Here is an 18,502-nt window from a genome sequence, read left to right on the forward strand (position 1 = left end):
GTGTGAGTGACCAGCCCCCAAATTCCAGTCAATATCCGGGAAATTAAAATCCCCCATTATAAGACTCTCTGATTTACTGGCCCACTCTATTTCTCCGTACAGTTTCTTATTATACTCATCAGAGTCATAAGGCCTATAGCACACTCCTACTCTCAATTTTGATCTCCCAATGCTTATGTCACACCAAACTGACTCGACACTGCACTGTCCAGCGATGTCGACTGGCTTCACTTCCTTGGATTTTATGTGTTTTTTAACTAATAGCATAACCCCTCCTCCTTTCCTATCCCGTCTATCCTTTCTGTAGATATTGTACTCCCCAAATTCCAGTTCTGCATTCCTTATATCTGTGTGACACCACGTCTCTGAAATCGCAACAATATCTGCCTTTGATGTTTTGAGCAATACCTCAAATTCATCAAATTTATTTACTAAATTCCTAGCATTGGTAATATTTCAGACTGAATTATTATGCTAATGTCACTAACATTGATTCGGTAGAGTAAGTAATGGGCTTGAGCATAAAATGTTACAGCGTCATGATTTCGGTTCTAGCTGTTTGATTTTAAAACAGTTCTGATTTTTGTCAAAGATGTTTACACAAAAAACAACTTTGTGCTTACAGGATACACACAGTTTTTTTTTTTTTTTTTATTATTTGGAGATTCGTAATGGATGAAGGGTCTCTGCTGACAATCAGATCAATTATTGCTTTCTCTCACTGCCATCTGGAAAGTTAAAATCTTCTATTATAAGACATTTTTGGCTAATTTATTGGCTCACTCTATATGTCTATATAGTTGCTTATTATACTCATCATAGTCAATTAGGCCTATACATTTCTACTCATTACACTGGTCACCATGTCAACGGGATGTAGCCTTAGATTTTATGTACTTTTTAACTAAGCGCATAACCCCCCCACCCTGTCTGTCCTTTCTGTACATGTACTCCCCACATTCAAATTTTGCATCTCTTATATCTGAGTGACACTTTGTTTCTAATATCCGACGATATGTGCATTTGATAATTTGAACGATACTTCAAATTCATCAAATTTATTTACTATGTTCCTAGCATTGGTGTACACATAAGTATACATGCACTTGCTAATGATGGCACAGCAAAAACTTCATGGAAGTTGGCTATTCGTTCTTATCTAGTCTGTAGCTTGGACATGCTTCACAATTATCAGATGTCTCAAATAAAGAAATGGAACATTGATTTTTCACAAGACAGTGAACAACATTTCTATACAGAAGAATGTGAGCACCAGTGCATACAGTCTCTATATCTGAAATCTTTAAATTTTATTGCCTTGGAATTTGTGAAGGATTAAGGTGAAAATGTCTTTGATGCCTAGTACCTTCCATCAATTGCAACTGCATATCACTGAGGCAACAAACAAGTTTGTTCAACATATGATATAGTGCATATGAGAAGAATTAGGCTATCAGGGAAACAACTTCAGGAAAACTAAGGAAACTTATATTAAATGCCTGCAGATGAAAGTAAATTGTTTCCTCATACACTGCGAGTGATCACGTTTATGACTTTCTGCTTAAAGTATTTGATTAAAGTTGTCAACCCGGTTTTGGTGAAAGTCAAATTGTTTCCTTATACACTGCAAGTGATCATGTTTATGACTTTCTGTATTCTTAAAGTATTTGATTAAAGTTGTCAACCTGGTTTTGGTCCACATGTATACTCTAGATGCATTCATATATGAATGCATAGTTAGAATCATAGGTGAAGTGAACAAAATTAACAATCAATTCATAGATAATGAACTCGCAAAAAAGCTTAAGTATAAAAATTAAGTGTATTAGCATACATATGTAAATTTATACTTACCATATCCAAACTCTGCAATTTAAAGCCATAAGCTGGACCCCGTTTTGAACTATTCATATAGTTTCCAAATGCTAAAATTACCTGAAATTGTTTATTTAAGAAAAGAAGTTAACATTTATATTAAAGAAACAATTTTTTACAGAATAGAAAAAACAGCAGTATAAGAGAAATAAAATAATTATTTAAGTACATTTAGAGTGATTATAATTAAGTTGCTTCATTATGGATATCCATGAAAGCAAAATAGTTAATTGCACATAGCTGAAATTTAAATTAGACAATATCTAGACTATGTAGAAAAAAAAAAAAAAAAAAAAACTTATGCTTTTCAGAAAATTTCTGCAAAAATTAAAAGTATGAGAAGGAGAAAGTGTTAACAAAGTGACAACAGAATGAAAGTGACTCTGTTCCCTAAACAAGCTTATTCAGAATGATTGCCATGTGGTTTGCATGGCAGTTAATGTGATTACACGTGGTATTTTGGATCACAACTAGAGGCTGTACTGATTACAGTGTGGTATACATTATGTTGTTCAAATTGTTCAATGTCTTAGCCATTAAAATCAAGACTATATACTGGAAGAGCAAAATTGCACTGCTAGTTGTCTTGTACTATTTCCCACACAAGTCTACTAGAGCTTGAGTGCTTTCCTGATAAACTCTATTACTGAGATAAGCTTTCAGAAGTTGCTGGACTGAGGTCAGATAAGTGAGATGGGAAAGTAATTGAGAAATAATTGGAAATGTCCTTGTTGAGAAATATGTTGTGATGAAATATGTTATATTTGCTAAACCAGTAATCTGACTGAGATGGCAAATCTAACATATTTGCCATCTCACTCATCCGCAACTAAAAAAAAAAATTATAGCATCTGCAACTATTCCTTGCCAAATATAAATTGTGTCAACTTATCAAGCAATATGGTGTCATACTGCATCTTGAAAGCTTAGGAATGATGTGCCAGGTAATGAGTTTCAGTAAGGCAAACATGTCATGGTATATGACATGTGTGCATTACTACAAAGCTATTGGCCACAACTTTTGCCCATCTCTGCTCCCACCTCTGTCCAAACCAGATGGTTCTGTTGTCACTTCAGCCAAGGATAAAGCTGACCTGCTAGAATCCCATTTTTCTTCCAGCTCATGTATTAATGATCTTGGTAAAACACCTCCCACTATTCCCAACACACTCCATTCACTGCCTCCTGCGGTCTTCCGTCAAAAGGATACCAGAAGGATTTTGATGAATCTTGATGCTAAGAAAGCTCCAGGTCCTGATGGTATTTCTCCACTTGTTCTCAAAACCTGTGCTCCTGAACTTACTCCTATTCTTTGCTGCCTTTTTTCACTTTCTTATTCCAAAGTCAGTTCCAGCCAGTTCCTTTCTTATCCAGCCAGTTCCTAAAAAGGGTCACAAATCCCTCCCATCCAATTATCGTCCCATTGCAATTACTTCTACTCTTTCTAAAGTAATGGAGAAATCAATTAACCACCAACTCTTAAACTACCTAGAAACCTTCTGTCTGATCAACGATCGCCAGTATGGATTCCGTCAGTGTCGATCCACTGGTGATATTCTGGCTCATGTTACCCATTTATAGACTAATTCAATGGAAAAGTTCGGTGAAGCACAAGTAGTTGCTCTTGACATCTCAAAGGCTTTTGATCGTGTTTGGCATAAAGGTTCCATCTTATGGTTTGCCAACTGTTTTTAGTAATTGGTTATCCAATTTTCTCTCTGATCGCTCACTGAGGGTGATGGTAGATGGCTCTCTGTCTTCTAACTTCTCCACTAATGCCGGTGTCCCCCAAGGTTCAGTTCTTTCTCCCACTCTTTTCCTCTTGTATATTAATGACCTTCTTCCACTGACTGGCAATCCTATCCATAGTTTTGCCGATGATAGTACATTGGATTCCACTTTCCATTTTGAGAAACCTTGTCCTGCTCAATCAGCTTCAACTTCTCGAAAATCTGCTACCAATTCCTTAAATGCCGATCTTCAGGTTTTTTGATTTGATTTGATTTGGTTTGGTTTTTTATGGCGCATTGGCAGCTAAGGCGCCGATCTTCAGGTAATTCTCCAGTGGGGCAAAGACAACTTAGTTGATTTCAACCCTTCTAAAACTCAGTCTTGTCTTATATCTCACAAAAAGGATTCTTCTGCTCCTATGCTTATCTTTAGGGATACTCCGATTTCTAGGCAAAATGATATATCTCTTTTTGGGATATATCATTTATCCCCAAAAGAGATTTTTGGGGATATATTATTTATATAACTCATTACCTTGACTTCTAATCTCTCTTGGCACATGCACATTACAAATATTGCTTCTCCATCTAAAAAACTTGGTTTTCTCTTTCGCTCTCAGCGTTACTTTTCTTCCAAACAGCTGCTCACTCTGTATAAATCGCAAATCCGCCCTGCCATGGAATATTGTTCCCACATCTGGGATGGTGCCCCCAAAACCTCTCTCTTGATTCCATTCAGAAGAGGGCAATTAGGTTAATTAATGATTCATCTCTAACAGAGTCTCTCCACTCGCTTTTTCATAGACGTACTGTTTCTGCTGCATGCCTCTTCTACAGATACTTCCATGGGCACTGTTCTTCTGAATCTCTCTTTCAAAAACAGTCCGAACACGTGCCGCCACCAGCCAACATCCATTTACTGTCCAACTCCAAACCCACAGAACCAACTTTTCATCTTCCTCATTTATTCATTCAACTGCCGTTTTCTGGAACAACCTTCCTTCATACGTATTTCCTGAAAATTACAATCTACAGAAGTTCAAGTCCAATGTCAACAAATATCTTCTTTCATCTTCTCAACCTCCAACCCAAGCACAGTACTAAGTACTATAGGTTCTAATACCTCTCGTGTTTGGGGTTCACATAAAAAAAAAAAAAAAAAAAAAATATCATGGGAACGTGAGTTTGTGCATTCTTGAAGAATGCAGGACTCAAAATGATAAAATTAGTACTAAAACTGTAGTATGCAAGGGGAGGTTGAAAAGTTTCTAGCCTCTCAATAGAAGGAATGCTGGAAAGTTGCAAAACCCATTTATTTTTAAACAGACCCCCCCCCCCAAGTCAACACACTTTCTGGAATGTTTGTTTGTTTGTTATTTGGTTTTTAGGAGCATTAGCAACCAAGGCCATATTGCTCTGGGAATATGTGGTGGTCATTCCCTGACCTTTCTGCATCTTCCGTATTTGGTGGTGACTGGCTCGAACCCCGGTTTAATCAAGAAGAGTGTGCTACGCACTGCTGCTCCTTCCCACCTGGCTATGGAGGCGACTTTCTGGAATGATCCACTAGCTTTCATAATCTGCTCAAATAAAATTAAGAACATTTTGACTCAAACAAGCTGTTAACTGCATCCATCACAGCATTGTCACTACTGAATTTCTGTCTGTTCAAGTTCTTTTTAAGATTTAGAAATAGAAAACAGTCTGATAGAGCCAAATCCAGAGAGTAGAGTGGATGCTAGAATAACTCAAACTTATCATGCAGCATAGCACAAGTCACAAATGCAGAGTGCACCAGTGCATTTTCTTGATGCAAGATGACTCCTTTGGTCAATTTCCCATGCCAAGCTTTAATTCCTCACAGAAATGCCTCAGTAAATTAGAATAATACTGAGCATTGATAATGGCACCTCGTTCCAGGTAATTAACTATGACTACTCCTTCTGCATCCCAGATGATGGATGCCGTCCTTCAACAACTCACTCTTTCCCCGCTTCTGATCTGCATTCAGTGCTTTAGGGACACATCTCAAAGAAACTGTCTCCATTCCTAAAGCATTGACCACAATTTCATGGGCTCACTTATGGGAGATGTTGAATGTTGTCACTGTACTCTGATGCTATTCTGCAGTCTTGCATAATTAGATCTTGCAGGTGTTGACACTGTAACAGGCCTTCCACTGCGATGTGCACCTTCAACACTGTCTCATCTATGCTTAAATTCTGCAACACAATTTTTGACAGTTGCATATGAAGGACAAGATTCCCTAACGTCTCCATTAATTTCTTTCAGCGACATTCCCTTTGAATGAAGGTACTCAAATCTCAATGACTGTACAGCACTTGATTCTCTCAACAGTAACCATCTTCATTCATCTTACACACTTCAACACTCTCTACAAATGAAAAGAATAGAGTTACAAATCTAAAATTTTCGGTGAACACATAAGAGTCACAGCACATTTTGGCAATATTGTCTTTGACAATGAAGAAAGTGAACTTATACAGCATTAGTAAAAAAAAAAAAAAAAAAACCCCTTTATATCCACTTCATTTGCCCAAGCTGTCTAATTTGTCCCAACCTTCTTTACATTTTTTCAAACCATTCCTTTCCACAACACTTGGAAGTTTACTCCATGGACTGTGTGTGTGTTATGGCATCTTTATTCGAAAAAACACTAAAGATGCCATTAGCATTTAATTTACTCAATCCCCTTAAAACACAGATCCAAATTTTCAGATATTGCAATTTATAGAAACCCAGGCTTCGCAAGAATACCCTTCTCTGCCCCAGCTAATATTGTTACCCTTCCATGCATAACTTCCAACAGATCTATCTTGTGTCTTGTGTAAAATGAGGTTTTCCCAAACCTGTATGCAATATATATAAGATGTTGCCTAACCATTGTTTTATAGAATGGAATAACACCTCTTTGTGCCTGCTGGCTAAGTTCCACTGATGCTAAGAATCCATCCAGTCTAGATTGCTCAGAGAATTTTGTGTCTGACTGTATAATAATCCTTTTTAAAATACCAATTAGCTTGAGTTTGTTGCTATCCATATGGTATTTTATTCTAGGATTACTGCTATTAAAATGCAGTATCTTGTATTTATCGATGTTAAAATCAACAGTTTTCAACTTGGAAAAGAAAATGTTAAAGTTGAACATAAGAAAGGTACCAGGGATGGATGTGATCTATCCAGTTATATTAAAGGAGGCAGAAACCGAAGTAATCAAACCCTTGAGAACATCCTTGGATTCAGGGGAGGTCCCCACTGCCTGGGGTTGTGCAAATGTATCCCCAATTCACAAAGAGTGAATTGGAGATACATATATGTGACGTGAGTAATTATAGACCTGTTAGTTTAACTTCTGTTCTGGGAAAAATAACAGTGTTCCCTCGATATTCGCAGGGGAATGCATTCCAGGACTTATTGCGAAAGCAAAAATCAGCGAATAATTGATGCTCCCTCCCTGGTTACTCCCCTCTCAGAAAAACATTTTTTAAAATAAATGAACACCCAACTGTCAGTGTTCAATAGAAGTTCAGTGGCTCATTTCTTCCACACCTTTTTTTTAAGGGATATTTTCCTTCTTGTAAATGCTAATAAAATAAAAATAAGAGAAATCGATAAAATGATTTATGATTAAGTTTGTCAATGAATTTAAATCAACACTAAAGAAAAATAATTTTTAATTATCCTATGTATACGAAAGCACATATCTTATTAGTTAACATAAAGGAAAAATATTAATCTTTTTTATGGTAAAACAGTGTTGTAGGGAGCTGCTTCTTTTTTTTTTTTGCTTAATTTTGTTGTACAGTATGGTGTACAGCGTAAATGCCTGTTCAAATTCTCAAGCAATTTTCATACTCCTTTCCATTGAAGGATCTAATTCATGGGTTTTGTGCTTAAAATTTCTAGTCTTTAAATGAATCGGTAAAAGACTAACTTCCATTGGTTCATATTACTTTCCTCTTCCTCTTTTTCTTCTACATCAGTTGACCTTCGTACAAGTCATCAAGATCCTCTTGTGTTAACTCATAATTAGGCTCTTGTAAGAGTTCTTCCTCCTCCCCAGATACCATGTCAGACAATCCCTCCCCTTCAATACAATGTGCCATCTTAACAATTTCTTGTATTTCTTGGTCAGCAGAAGGAATTGAATTTTTCACAGCTTCGGCCATAAATTTTTCCAGCATGCATTGACCAAGTCCTGTTTTAGTTCCTTCAGTGCTTCTTTAAATGTGACAATGCAATCTCTTCCAGCTCTGCATAACTCCAACATTTGAATTTTCTTCCACTGCATTGAAAATTTGATGAAAAGACAATTTTGTGTAATGAGCTTTGAACATCCAAATTACACCTTGATCTAACGGGTGAATGAGAGTTGTGTTAGGTGGCAGAAAGAAGACTTCTATATTTTTATTTAGATGTTTCAATTCTTGTGGATGTCCTGGCGCAATGTCCAGGATAAGCATAACTTTGAATGAAAGATTTTTCAGCCACAGGTACTTCTATACTTCAGATACAAAGCAATGCTAAAACCAATCCAGACACAATTTTCGTGTTACCCACATTTTTTTTGTTACTTTGCTAGTAGACAGGGAGTTCATTTTTGTTTTTTCCTTTTAGTGTTCTCAGGTTTCAGGAATGGTAAATAATTTTGATATCATATCTTGGATTTTAGGAAAGCTTTTGAGAGTGTTGCACATGGAAGACTGTTGTACAAATTGTACAAACCTTATTAAGGGGAAGTTGCTGCTATGGATAAAGGGATGGTTGAGTGGAAGAAAACACAGAGTGGTAATCAATGGACACTGCTCTTTGTGGACTAATGTTATTAGTGGAGACCCCCCCCAGGGTTTGGTGTTGGGGCCAGTGCTGTTTTCTATATTTATCAATGATATTGATGAAGGTATATCAGGCTTAATGTCCAAGTTTGCAAATGATACGAAGGTTAGTGGGGTTGTTAATGACAGTAATGACAATACGCTACTGCAACAAGATCTAGAAAAGTTGGGCAGATGGGACTCAGAGGTGGCAACTGAAGCTTTAGACAAATGCAAAGTGCTGCATATGGGTAGTAGTAACCCCCAAAGTAACATACCAACTGTGCAGTACTAAACTTAGGGTAGTGGAGAATGAAAAAGACCTGGTGAGTAATTGTGCAGTCAGATATGAAGTTCTCTGAGCAATGCAGACAGGTTGCCAGGACAGCTTATGGAGTTTTGTCAATGATATATAGGAATTTTGCTAGCAGGGATAAGGAGGGGATTATCCCATTGTAAAAGGCAATGAACAGGCCACAACAGGTGGTAAATGACTTTCATCAACCGGTGAAATACCACCACTTTGCTTATTGGAGGCTTGAAGTGGTGAAACCCATGTTTAGTCTCTAGAGCAAAGTTTCTGGCATCCCCCCATACTTCTCCTTCAACCCATGCACGGTACTAAGTACTATAGGTTTTGATACCTTTCGTGTTTGGAGTTTTCATAAAAAAAAAAAAAAAGTACTGCATACAGGTCTGGAGGCCTCATTTTAGGAAGGATGTAGAGCTGCTGGAACGAGTATAGAGAAGTGCAATGAGATTGGCGAGGAGAACAAAGGGTTGCCACTTAAGCAACCCTTTGTTCACAAAGGGTTGGCTTAAGTTCTGCAAATTGCAGCATCTGGAGACTAGGCATCTGTGAGGTGATCTGATTGAGGTATATAAGGCCTTGAACAGTTTGAGCAAGCTCAATGCTGATAGGATTCTTCCTCTTGCTCAGATTATGCACCTCAGGGGGCATAAATTCAAATCGAGGAAAGACAGTTGTAGAATAGATGTGAGGAAATTTGCCTTTAGGGTGGTTGATTGTTGGAACAAACTTCCATCTGTAGTTGTGGAAGTTTATACCTTAAACGAATTCAAGAAACGGGACAAACATTTGAAGCAAATGGGTGGGTGAAATAGGTTTTTTTTTTTTTTTTTTTTGCATCATATGCCTCTACTAATGTTAATGCTAACTCATCAGCCTAGTTCAATTAGATCTCAATGTTTTTAACCAACCATCAGCATCTCGTTGAGAAACACTATGCGTTAGCTACTGTAACATGTTTCATAATCTTCTGCAACTAATCGATCATGGTGAGGATAAGTTGCTATAAAATTTCTCTAGCATCAGCTGATTCATGGTAATTACTTGCTGATATCAAACACTGCACCAGCAATTTCATTATTGGCATTCTCTTCAAGCAGCTGGTCATCAAGGCTTTTCAGAGACATTCTCTCAGGTATGAGAAACTATGGCTTGCCACCTGAAAGTCTCATCACCGATGGAAATGATATTTCAAGTGGCACTTGTGACTCAAATGGACTAATTTCAGTGAAATATGATTGTTCTGTGCAGTGGCAGATTAAGGATAGTTGGGTCCCCTAGGCAAATTATATTTGGGGCGCCCCCCCAAAAAATAATAATTAAAAAAAAAAAAAAAAAAAAAAAAAGAATAAAAAATAAATAAAAGTTAGGTGGCAAATAAATGAAATTTTGTACTTTTGAACTTGTGGATTTTTCTGCCTGTTAAAGGGTTAAAGGATGATAAACAATAAAACTTTTTAATTTAATGAATATTTTTTTATGTCGTTTTTACAAATTTACTTTGCGAATTTATTATGTCTTCAAAGTTTATTTTTTTGGCAAACTCGTGTTCAATGGAAATTAGGGATAAGGCATTTAATCGCTATTGGCTCATTATAGCCATTGGTATTGTAGCATTATTTAAAGCGTAGATAGTCTGGGCTGTTCAAAATACATATTAAAACGTAATAATTGTTTTGAAAAAATTTTCGCTTAAAACAATCAAGATTTTTATGATGTTTACTGAAAACAATCTATTTTAGAACACTATAGGAAAATGTCTTGGCTTGGCAGGGGGGGGGGGAGAGCCTGGGGCCCATAGGCACATGCCTCATTGCCTTAATGGGTAATCCTACCCTGGTTCTGTGACAACCAAATACTCTCCTTGCAATTTCATAATGGTGGGACTGTTAGTAATCCTGGGTATATACACACCCCTCATGTGAACCGATGTAAGCAGGGGTTGAGGTGGTGTGGTGTCAATGCCGCATGGAGGAAGCAGCCGTCATTACAAGGCAATATCGTGTGGCAGATGACTCTCATCAACCGGTTTGCTTACTGTATGTTTGTTACGACCAATTTGCTTACTGTATGTTTGAAGTGGTGAAATCCATGTTTAGTCTTCGGAACAAATCTCAGGGAACACCCCCCCCATCTATTCTATCATGTAATAAGATTGATGTATTTTGAGTTTAAGATGGGCATCTCGGCGAGATCCAATCTTTATTACATTTCAAGAGTGCAGTTCTAAAACAGTGGCCTGCAGCTAAATAGTCCATTGAACCAAACCTTTTGTTACCTCTGTAGGATCAGCTAGTGTATAATCTTTAGATAGTGATTGGAGGGAGTCCAAATAGTGTTCTATCTTAAATTTGAGATTTAAACTTAAATCTCAGGTGTTGCTATCTACACCTGAGACCGACTAACTCAGTCATGGAGTGAAAAAACCCATTAAAGTTCTTCATATCATCGACGGGATCAAACCTTTTCCAGCCAGTGTGGGGAGGATGGTGACAATACCCCTGTACTACCCACACAGACTTGGAATAATCAAAGCATAAAATCGAGAATGTTGGCAATCATTTAATCTTTTTTTTGGTGCCCCTTTAGCTTTTAATCTGAGGCAAGAGCCTCGTTCACCTCACCCTCGGCATGGCTCTGCCAAACATGACCAAATGCTGTTATTTGTTGTTTGTTTGTTATTTGGCTTTTAGGAGCATTAACAACTAAGGCCATATTGCTCTGGGGATATGCGGTGGTCATTCCCTAATCTTTCTGAATCCTCCATATTTGGTGGTCACGGGGTCGAACCCCAGTCTAATCAAGAAGCGTGTGCTATGCACTGCTGCTCCTGCCCACCTGGTTACGGAGGCACCACGACCAAATGCCTTTGAAGTGTCAAGAGCAACTGCTTGAGTTCATCAGAGTTTTCCATTGAAATTGTCCATGAATGGATAACTAAGCCAGTGTATCACCAGTGGATCGACACTGGTGGAATCCACACCAGTGAGCACTGATCAGAGGTAAGGTTTCTAGATAGTTTAGGAGTTGGCTGTTATGGATTCCACCAATGTCGATCAACAGGTTGATACACTGGCTCATGTTTTCCATTAAATTTGTCCATGAATGGATAACATAAGCCAGTGAATCGACACCGGTGGAATCCATACCAGTGAGCATTGATCAAAGGTAAGGTTTCTAGATAGTTTAGGAGTTGGCTGTTCTTTGGTAATGGATGTCTCCCTTACTTTAGAAATGCAAAAAACTAAAACTTAAATCTACTTTTTCTAAAGTAATGGAGAAATTCGTTACTTCAGAAAGAGTAGAAGAAAGCAATGGAATGAAAATTGGATGGGTGGGACTTATCACCCTTTTATTGGGAAACTGGCTGGATATGAGCAAATTTCCAAGCAGAACGGAAAACGCTGATAGAATTAGAAAGTGTAAAAAGGACACAGAATGAGAGTCAGCTCAGGAGCAGAGGTTGTGATAACAAGTGGAGAAATATGATCAGGATCTGGCCCTCTCTTGGCATCAAGATTGTTCAAAATTCTTCTGACATTCTTTTGACAGAAGACCACAGGAGGCATTGAGTGGAGTGTACTGGAGGTCGGCTTACCTTTAGCTGAGGTGGCAATGGAACCATCTGGTTTTGACAGAGTTGGGAATAGAGATCAGCAAAAGTTGCGGCCAATAGCTTTGGCTAGAGACTACACTGCTTGTCTACTATTTGGACAACAAGCAAGTTTTCTACTCTTAGCCAATTCAAAATCTAGTTTGGTCTGATTAATTAACTTCTTTACAATTGTTGCAAGCTTTGGGGTAGGCAGAAAATGAACATAAAGCTTTGGATGCAAGTCAATTGCAATATGCAACATTCTTATCGTGAACAGCTTATTGTAAAAGTTTATTTTAATAAACTTTTACAATAACTAAACCTTAGTTTATTGTAAAACCAACATTTAGATAAATGTCAAGATTTTAAGGTGGAATATGGAATAAAGGATTTCATCCCTACAAGAATAATTTCACCAACACGATCAGTGCAAACACTGACATCAGGAAACTTAAAACAGTAATCCAACCAACGAAGAATAAAAATCATGCAGATCATTCCATTTTGCATTCTTGCAATGCCAAACAACATGAGTTTGAGAGTGGTCACAAGAGAAAGGCTCCATTGGAGAAGAGACCATCACCAAGTTGTGATGTGAGGTGGTGCCTAGAGGACCACTCACCTCAATCATGTACTTGGAAGGGCTGTTTGTGAGAAAAAGATCAAGCGTGTTGGCAGTGTGGTTAGGATAGTCTGGTATTCTGGTAGGTAAATGAACAATTTTTGCAAGGTCGTTAGCAATTCCAAAAGCCTCAGCATCTCAACCAGCTGGAGTTGTGAACATTAAAATCACCAAAGAAAATTACCTGACTGTTAAGAAAGTTGGACTAGAGAAAGTCAGAGTTCCAAGTGATTAGTGAAATTGGGAGAACGATAGTGGCAACAGATTAGTTTAACAGAATGAAGTAGAGATTTTACATTAGAGAAGATTAAAAAGAGGAGATTCCAAATTATTGTCTCTGATGGAATATCAGAGTGGATATATGTGGACAAGCACCATAGTTGAAGAAAAATCCTTTTAATTTGGCTCTGTACTCTCAGATAGTGACTGAAGGGAGTCCAAGTTGCATGTAAGTAGTGGGCAGGAGCATTGTTGAAGCCATGTTATATCAAGGAGTTGGGTATATTCTTGCTGTGTGTATACCATATCCAAAAATTTCATTGCTTCATACCAATCTACCTTTTCTTACTACTGAATACATCATGAATAGTCCAACTAATAGCACATACTTATCTGTGAAAAATCGAAACTTCATTATCACTTCCTGGTTCATTTTGGAAGTATGCGTGGTCTCAGTTCCAATTTCAGTGATGTCCATTTCCACTTATAGTATACCAATACATACTTTATCTGACAGAATCACAATTATCGGTCAATTCAACCACTACACATCTCAGTTGCCCTAATTATTCAATGTATGATTCTTTTTTCTTCAAAGATGGTACTTGTTCATATGTCTGCTCTGATATTCCCCTTCACAGTCATTTGGAATCTCTTCTTTTCGATCTTGTCTTAAAACCTCTCTAACCCATTATGTCAAATTCATCTGTTGCCTCTATCAATCTCCCATTCCACTAATCGCATGGAGCCTTTTAACTTCTGGCTTTGAAGCTTGACTTCCCTAGCACTGAGGTAACTTTCCTTGGCTGTTTTAATATTCACAACTCCAACTGGCGTCTGTTTTCTACTCACACAGACCCAATTGGTTGAGATGCTGAAGCATTTCAATTACTAATAACCTCACACAGATTGTTCATTTACCTACCATAATACCGGACAATCCTAAACACACTGCCCACACCAATGATCTTTTTCTCACAAACAACTCTTCCAAGTACACAGTCAAGGTGAATAGTCCTCTGAGCACTTCAGATCACAACTTAACAATGGTCTCTTCTCCAATGAAACCTTTCTCTTGTAACCATTCTCAGCCTTGTGTTGCTTGTCATTATAAGAATGCAAAATAGAGTGATCTGAGCAACTGCTGTTCTTCTTTCCCTTGGTTGGATTACTCTTTTAAATCTTTTGATGTCAGTATTTGCTCCAATCATGGCTCATGTTTCCAGCTGTGGAAACAGATTCAGTGGAAAAGTTTGGTGAAACTCCAACCGTTGCTCTTTACATTTCAGTCTTTTGATTGTGTTTAGCATAAAGGTTTTCTAAATAAGCTTTCATCTAATTGATTGTCAAATGGTTTTTTGTAATTGAATATCCAGTTTTCTCTGCTCACTGCTGTTATGGTAAGTGGCTTCTTGTCTTCCAACTTCTCCAATAATGCTAGGTGTCCCCAAGGTTCAATTCTTTCTCCCACTTTTTTTACTCTTCTACATTAATGACCTTCTTCTATTGACTGGAAATCCTATCCATGATTTTGCTGATGATAGAGACTTTGTATTCACCTTCTAGTTTGAGAAAACTTACCCTGCCCAAACAGCTAACAGCTTTAACTTCTTGAATATCTGCTGCTAATTTCTTAAACGCTGATCTCCATGTAATTCTACAATGGGGTAAATATAATTGACTTAATTTCAATCCTTCTAAAACTCAGTTCTGTCTTATATCTAGCAAAAAGAATTCTTTTGCTCCTATGCTTATCTTCAATGACACCCAGCTTTCTAGACAAGATCACAAACCTCTACTAGGGATTACCTTGACTTTTAATCTCTCTTGGCATAAGCACATTGCAAATATTGCTTCCACCACATTAAAACAGTAGGATTTCTCTTTTGCTCTCAGTGTTAACTTTTCTTCCAAATAGCTACTCACTCTCTTTACAAATCTCAAATCTGCCCTATCATTGAATATTTTTGCTACGTCTGGGTGGTGCTCCCAAAACTTCTCTCAGGCTTGTAGACTCCATTTAAAAGAGTACAGTTAAGTTAATTAATGACCCAACTCTAACAGTCTCTCCACTCTCTGTCTCATAGACATTCTGTTTCTACTGTGTGGCTTTTCTATAGTTGGTTCCATGGACACTGTTCTTCTGAGGTGATTTCTATAATTCTCATTTTCTCTTTCAAAGCAGTCCGAGCACATGCCACTTCTAGTCAGCATCCTTTTACTGTCCAACAATAAACTTACAAAACCAACTTTTCTTATTCCTCATTTATTCCTTCAACTTCTGTTTCCTGGAATCACCTACCTTCATTCATATTTCCTGAAAATTACTATCTACAGAAATTCAAGCTTGATGTCAACAAGTATCTTCTTTCATGTTCTGAACTTTCAACCCATGCAGAGTTCTTAGTACTTATAGGTTCTAATACCTCTCGTGCTTGGGTTTTTAATTAAAAAATATATATATACTATTTTCCTTTTATAACGATACAGGCGCCTCCGTAGCCAGGTGAGCAGGAGCAGCAGTACGTAGCACACGCTTCTTGATTATACCGGGGTTTCAGCCTGTGACCACCAAATACAGAGGATGCAGAAAGGTCAGAGAATGACCACTGCATATCCCCGGAGCAATATGTCCTTAGTTGCTAATGCTCCTAAAAATCAAATAACAATAACAACAATATAATGATACAGAATGCCAGGGAATACTTTAATGTAGAGGGGGGGAAAAAAAACATGATAGATTTGAAGTACATTACTTGCATTAGATCTTCACAGGGAAATTTCTGCTCCCTTAAAAGGTTGATGTCAAGAAGTATTTAAGTTTGACACAAGAACTAAAGCTCTTGTATCAAACTTAAATACTATTATCTACAATTCTGCCTAAGTTGTTATATCTTTCTATGTTGTATAACATCTCCTAAACATGTGAATCTATTATGCATTAAAAAATCGGAGACACCACCAGGGCAGCTATTTCAAAGCTTATATGCTTCTCATCAGCCAGGTGGCTCTACTGTATCGATAAGAACATTCAAACTATGTTAATGTAAACTTAGTGTAATAACATAGTATTATTACTATGCTGTTAGTTTGTATATGCATTTTATGGCGCATCAGCATCTCAGGCTATAATGCGTCAAGTCAAGTAAGTTATTACTATGCACCGATTATGCTGCATAGTGATAACCGAAAGGAAAGTGGAGGAGAAATTGTTGATGGGCATAAAAAGTTTGTAGATGTTACAATGGTTGGCAGGGTGCTTAACAACAGTCATCAGGATGATGCTACTGCAAGATCTAGAAAAACTGGGCTGAGAAATTACAGTTGAAGTTTAACACTGACAATTGCAAGGTACTGCACATGGGTAGCAGCAACTCCAGAGTAACTAATCAACTGTGTGGTACTATACTCAGGGTAGTGGAGAATGAAAAAATACCTGGGGGTAACTATACAGTCAGACATGAAATTCCCTGAGCAGTGCTGACATGTTGCCAAGAAAGCTCATGGAGTTTTGTCAAGTCAATGATATACAGAAACTTTGATTGCAAGGATAAGGAGGTGATTAACCTTTTGTATAAGGCCATGGGTAGGCAGTATTTTGAGTACTGTATACAAGTCTGGAGGTCTCACTTTAGGAGGGATTTAATTTCTGTTTTTTTTTTTTCAGGCGCAAAAGCAACTAAGGCTATATTGTGCCACAGCCATTCCATAAAAGAGATAAGTGGCTCAAAAAAAAATGCCCATGTAAGATAGTCTGGCAGGGATTTCAGTTTTAAAGCATACTTTAGAGACAACTGTTTATTTCAAAGTGACAAAGGTGGTTCATTTGCTTCCACGTATAGGCTCTGAACAGATGTTCAAAATGCTGCAGTAGCGATACGGATAGCATGATGATGGACAGGGTCCAGCCATTGAAGTACACTGTCGCTGAAGCGTTGACCTGGGACCCATAATCTAGTTTGGATCATACAAGTGGAAGGTAGGTACCTAGCAAGGTGTATCAGTCTGCATCTCAACATACAGAGGGGAGAGCGTGAAGAATATTTAGTCATCTCGTGCACTTTGTATGGAGTTGACAGATATATTCTAGAAAGGCCAACTTTTTTATCAAACACGAGTCCCAAGAATTTTGTGCCTGACATTACTGGAATAGCACTTTTCCCAAGCCGTTCAAGGTTCATGATGATTAGGCTTACGACAAAAGTGTAAGCAAAGAGTCTTCTGCGGTGAGAACTTGAATCCATTGCAAGTGCCCAAGAATTAAGGCAATCAATCACTTGTTGCAGCTGCCTTTCAATAACCCTCATGCTGCATGACTAGGAAAATATGCTAAAGTCATCAACATAGAGGGTGCTGTTTACAGTTGGAGGAAGTTGTTCTGTGATGGCATTTACTTTGATGCCAAAAAGCATTACACTTAATACTGATCCTAGTGGTACTTCCTCCTCTTGGCAGAAGGGACGAGAGAGTGCGGATCCCACACGAACTTGGAAAGCCCGATTGGCTAAAAAGTTTTTAAAAAAAACAGGGAGATGCTCTTGAAGACCAAGGCTACGCAAATCTTTTAAGATGCCAAATCTCCAAGTTGTGTCATATGCTTTCTCTGTGTCAAAAAGAAAAAAAGATGCCAAATGTTCTTGTATTAGGAAAGCATTCTGGGTGGATATTTCCAGTCTAATAAGATGGTCCAGAGTGGACCGGTTCCTTCGGAAGCAGCAATGGATGTTGGAGAGAAGGTTGTTTGATTCTAAATACCATATTAAATGAAAATTAACCACTCTCTCTCCAGGATTTTGCACAGACAATATCCTGGAGAGAGATAATAGCCAGAGTGATATGACAATAATTAGTGGGAATTTTAGGATCCTTAATTCCTGGCTTCTCAAAGGCAAGAATGATTGCCATTCGCCAGGAATCCAGAAACTGCATTTCAATATAGATTCCGTTATATGAAAGGAGCAGGTGATCCATAGATGTTAGTGAAGAGCAAGTGAAGGTTGGACCAGATCACCTCCATTTCATAATGGAGGTGATCTGGTCCAACATCACTTGCCCTAGAAAGGGTGAGAGCTCTTCTTAGTTCCTGCATAGTGAATGGCCCATTGTAGGGACAAAGGCCCTTTGGTGTGAAATTTAGTGCCTGTTTTTCACTTTTATTTTTCAGGACCAGGAACTCTTGGGAATAGGAACATATCCCTGATATGTTTGAAAATGTTTCCCCAAGAGCATTCGCCATTCTAGATGACTCTGCAATAGTGCATCCATTATATTCCAGGATCGATGAATGGTGAGATTTATATTTTCCCTTCATTTTCC

At 37.9% G+C, this 18,502-nt stretch overlaps 1 protein-coding gene across 1 annotated transcript in view; it reads right to left on the reverse strand.

The window, feature by feature from the left end:
• The window catches only part of Frl (formin-like protein), a 708,708-nt gene that overhangs the window by 223,490 nt on the left and 466,716 nt on the right, over positions 1-18,502 (reverse strand). Inside the window, exon 20 of the mRNA XM_090382384.1 lies at positions 1,855-1,935. Within this exon, the coding sequence (XP_090238510.1) occupies positions 1,855-1,935 (81 nt within the window). The remainder of the gene's footprint in view (positions 1-1,854; positions 1,936-18,502) is intronic.

This window comes from Mastigoproctus giganteus, chromosome 1, assembly GCF_048544385.1.
Source record: "Mastigoproctus giganteus isolate SK-2022 chromosome 1, ASM4854438v1, whole genome shotgun sequence".
Lineage (NCBI taxonomy): Eukaryota > Metazoa > Arthropoda > Arachnida > Uropygi > Thelyphonidae > Mastigoproctus > Mastigoproctus giganteus.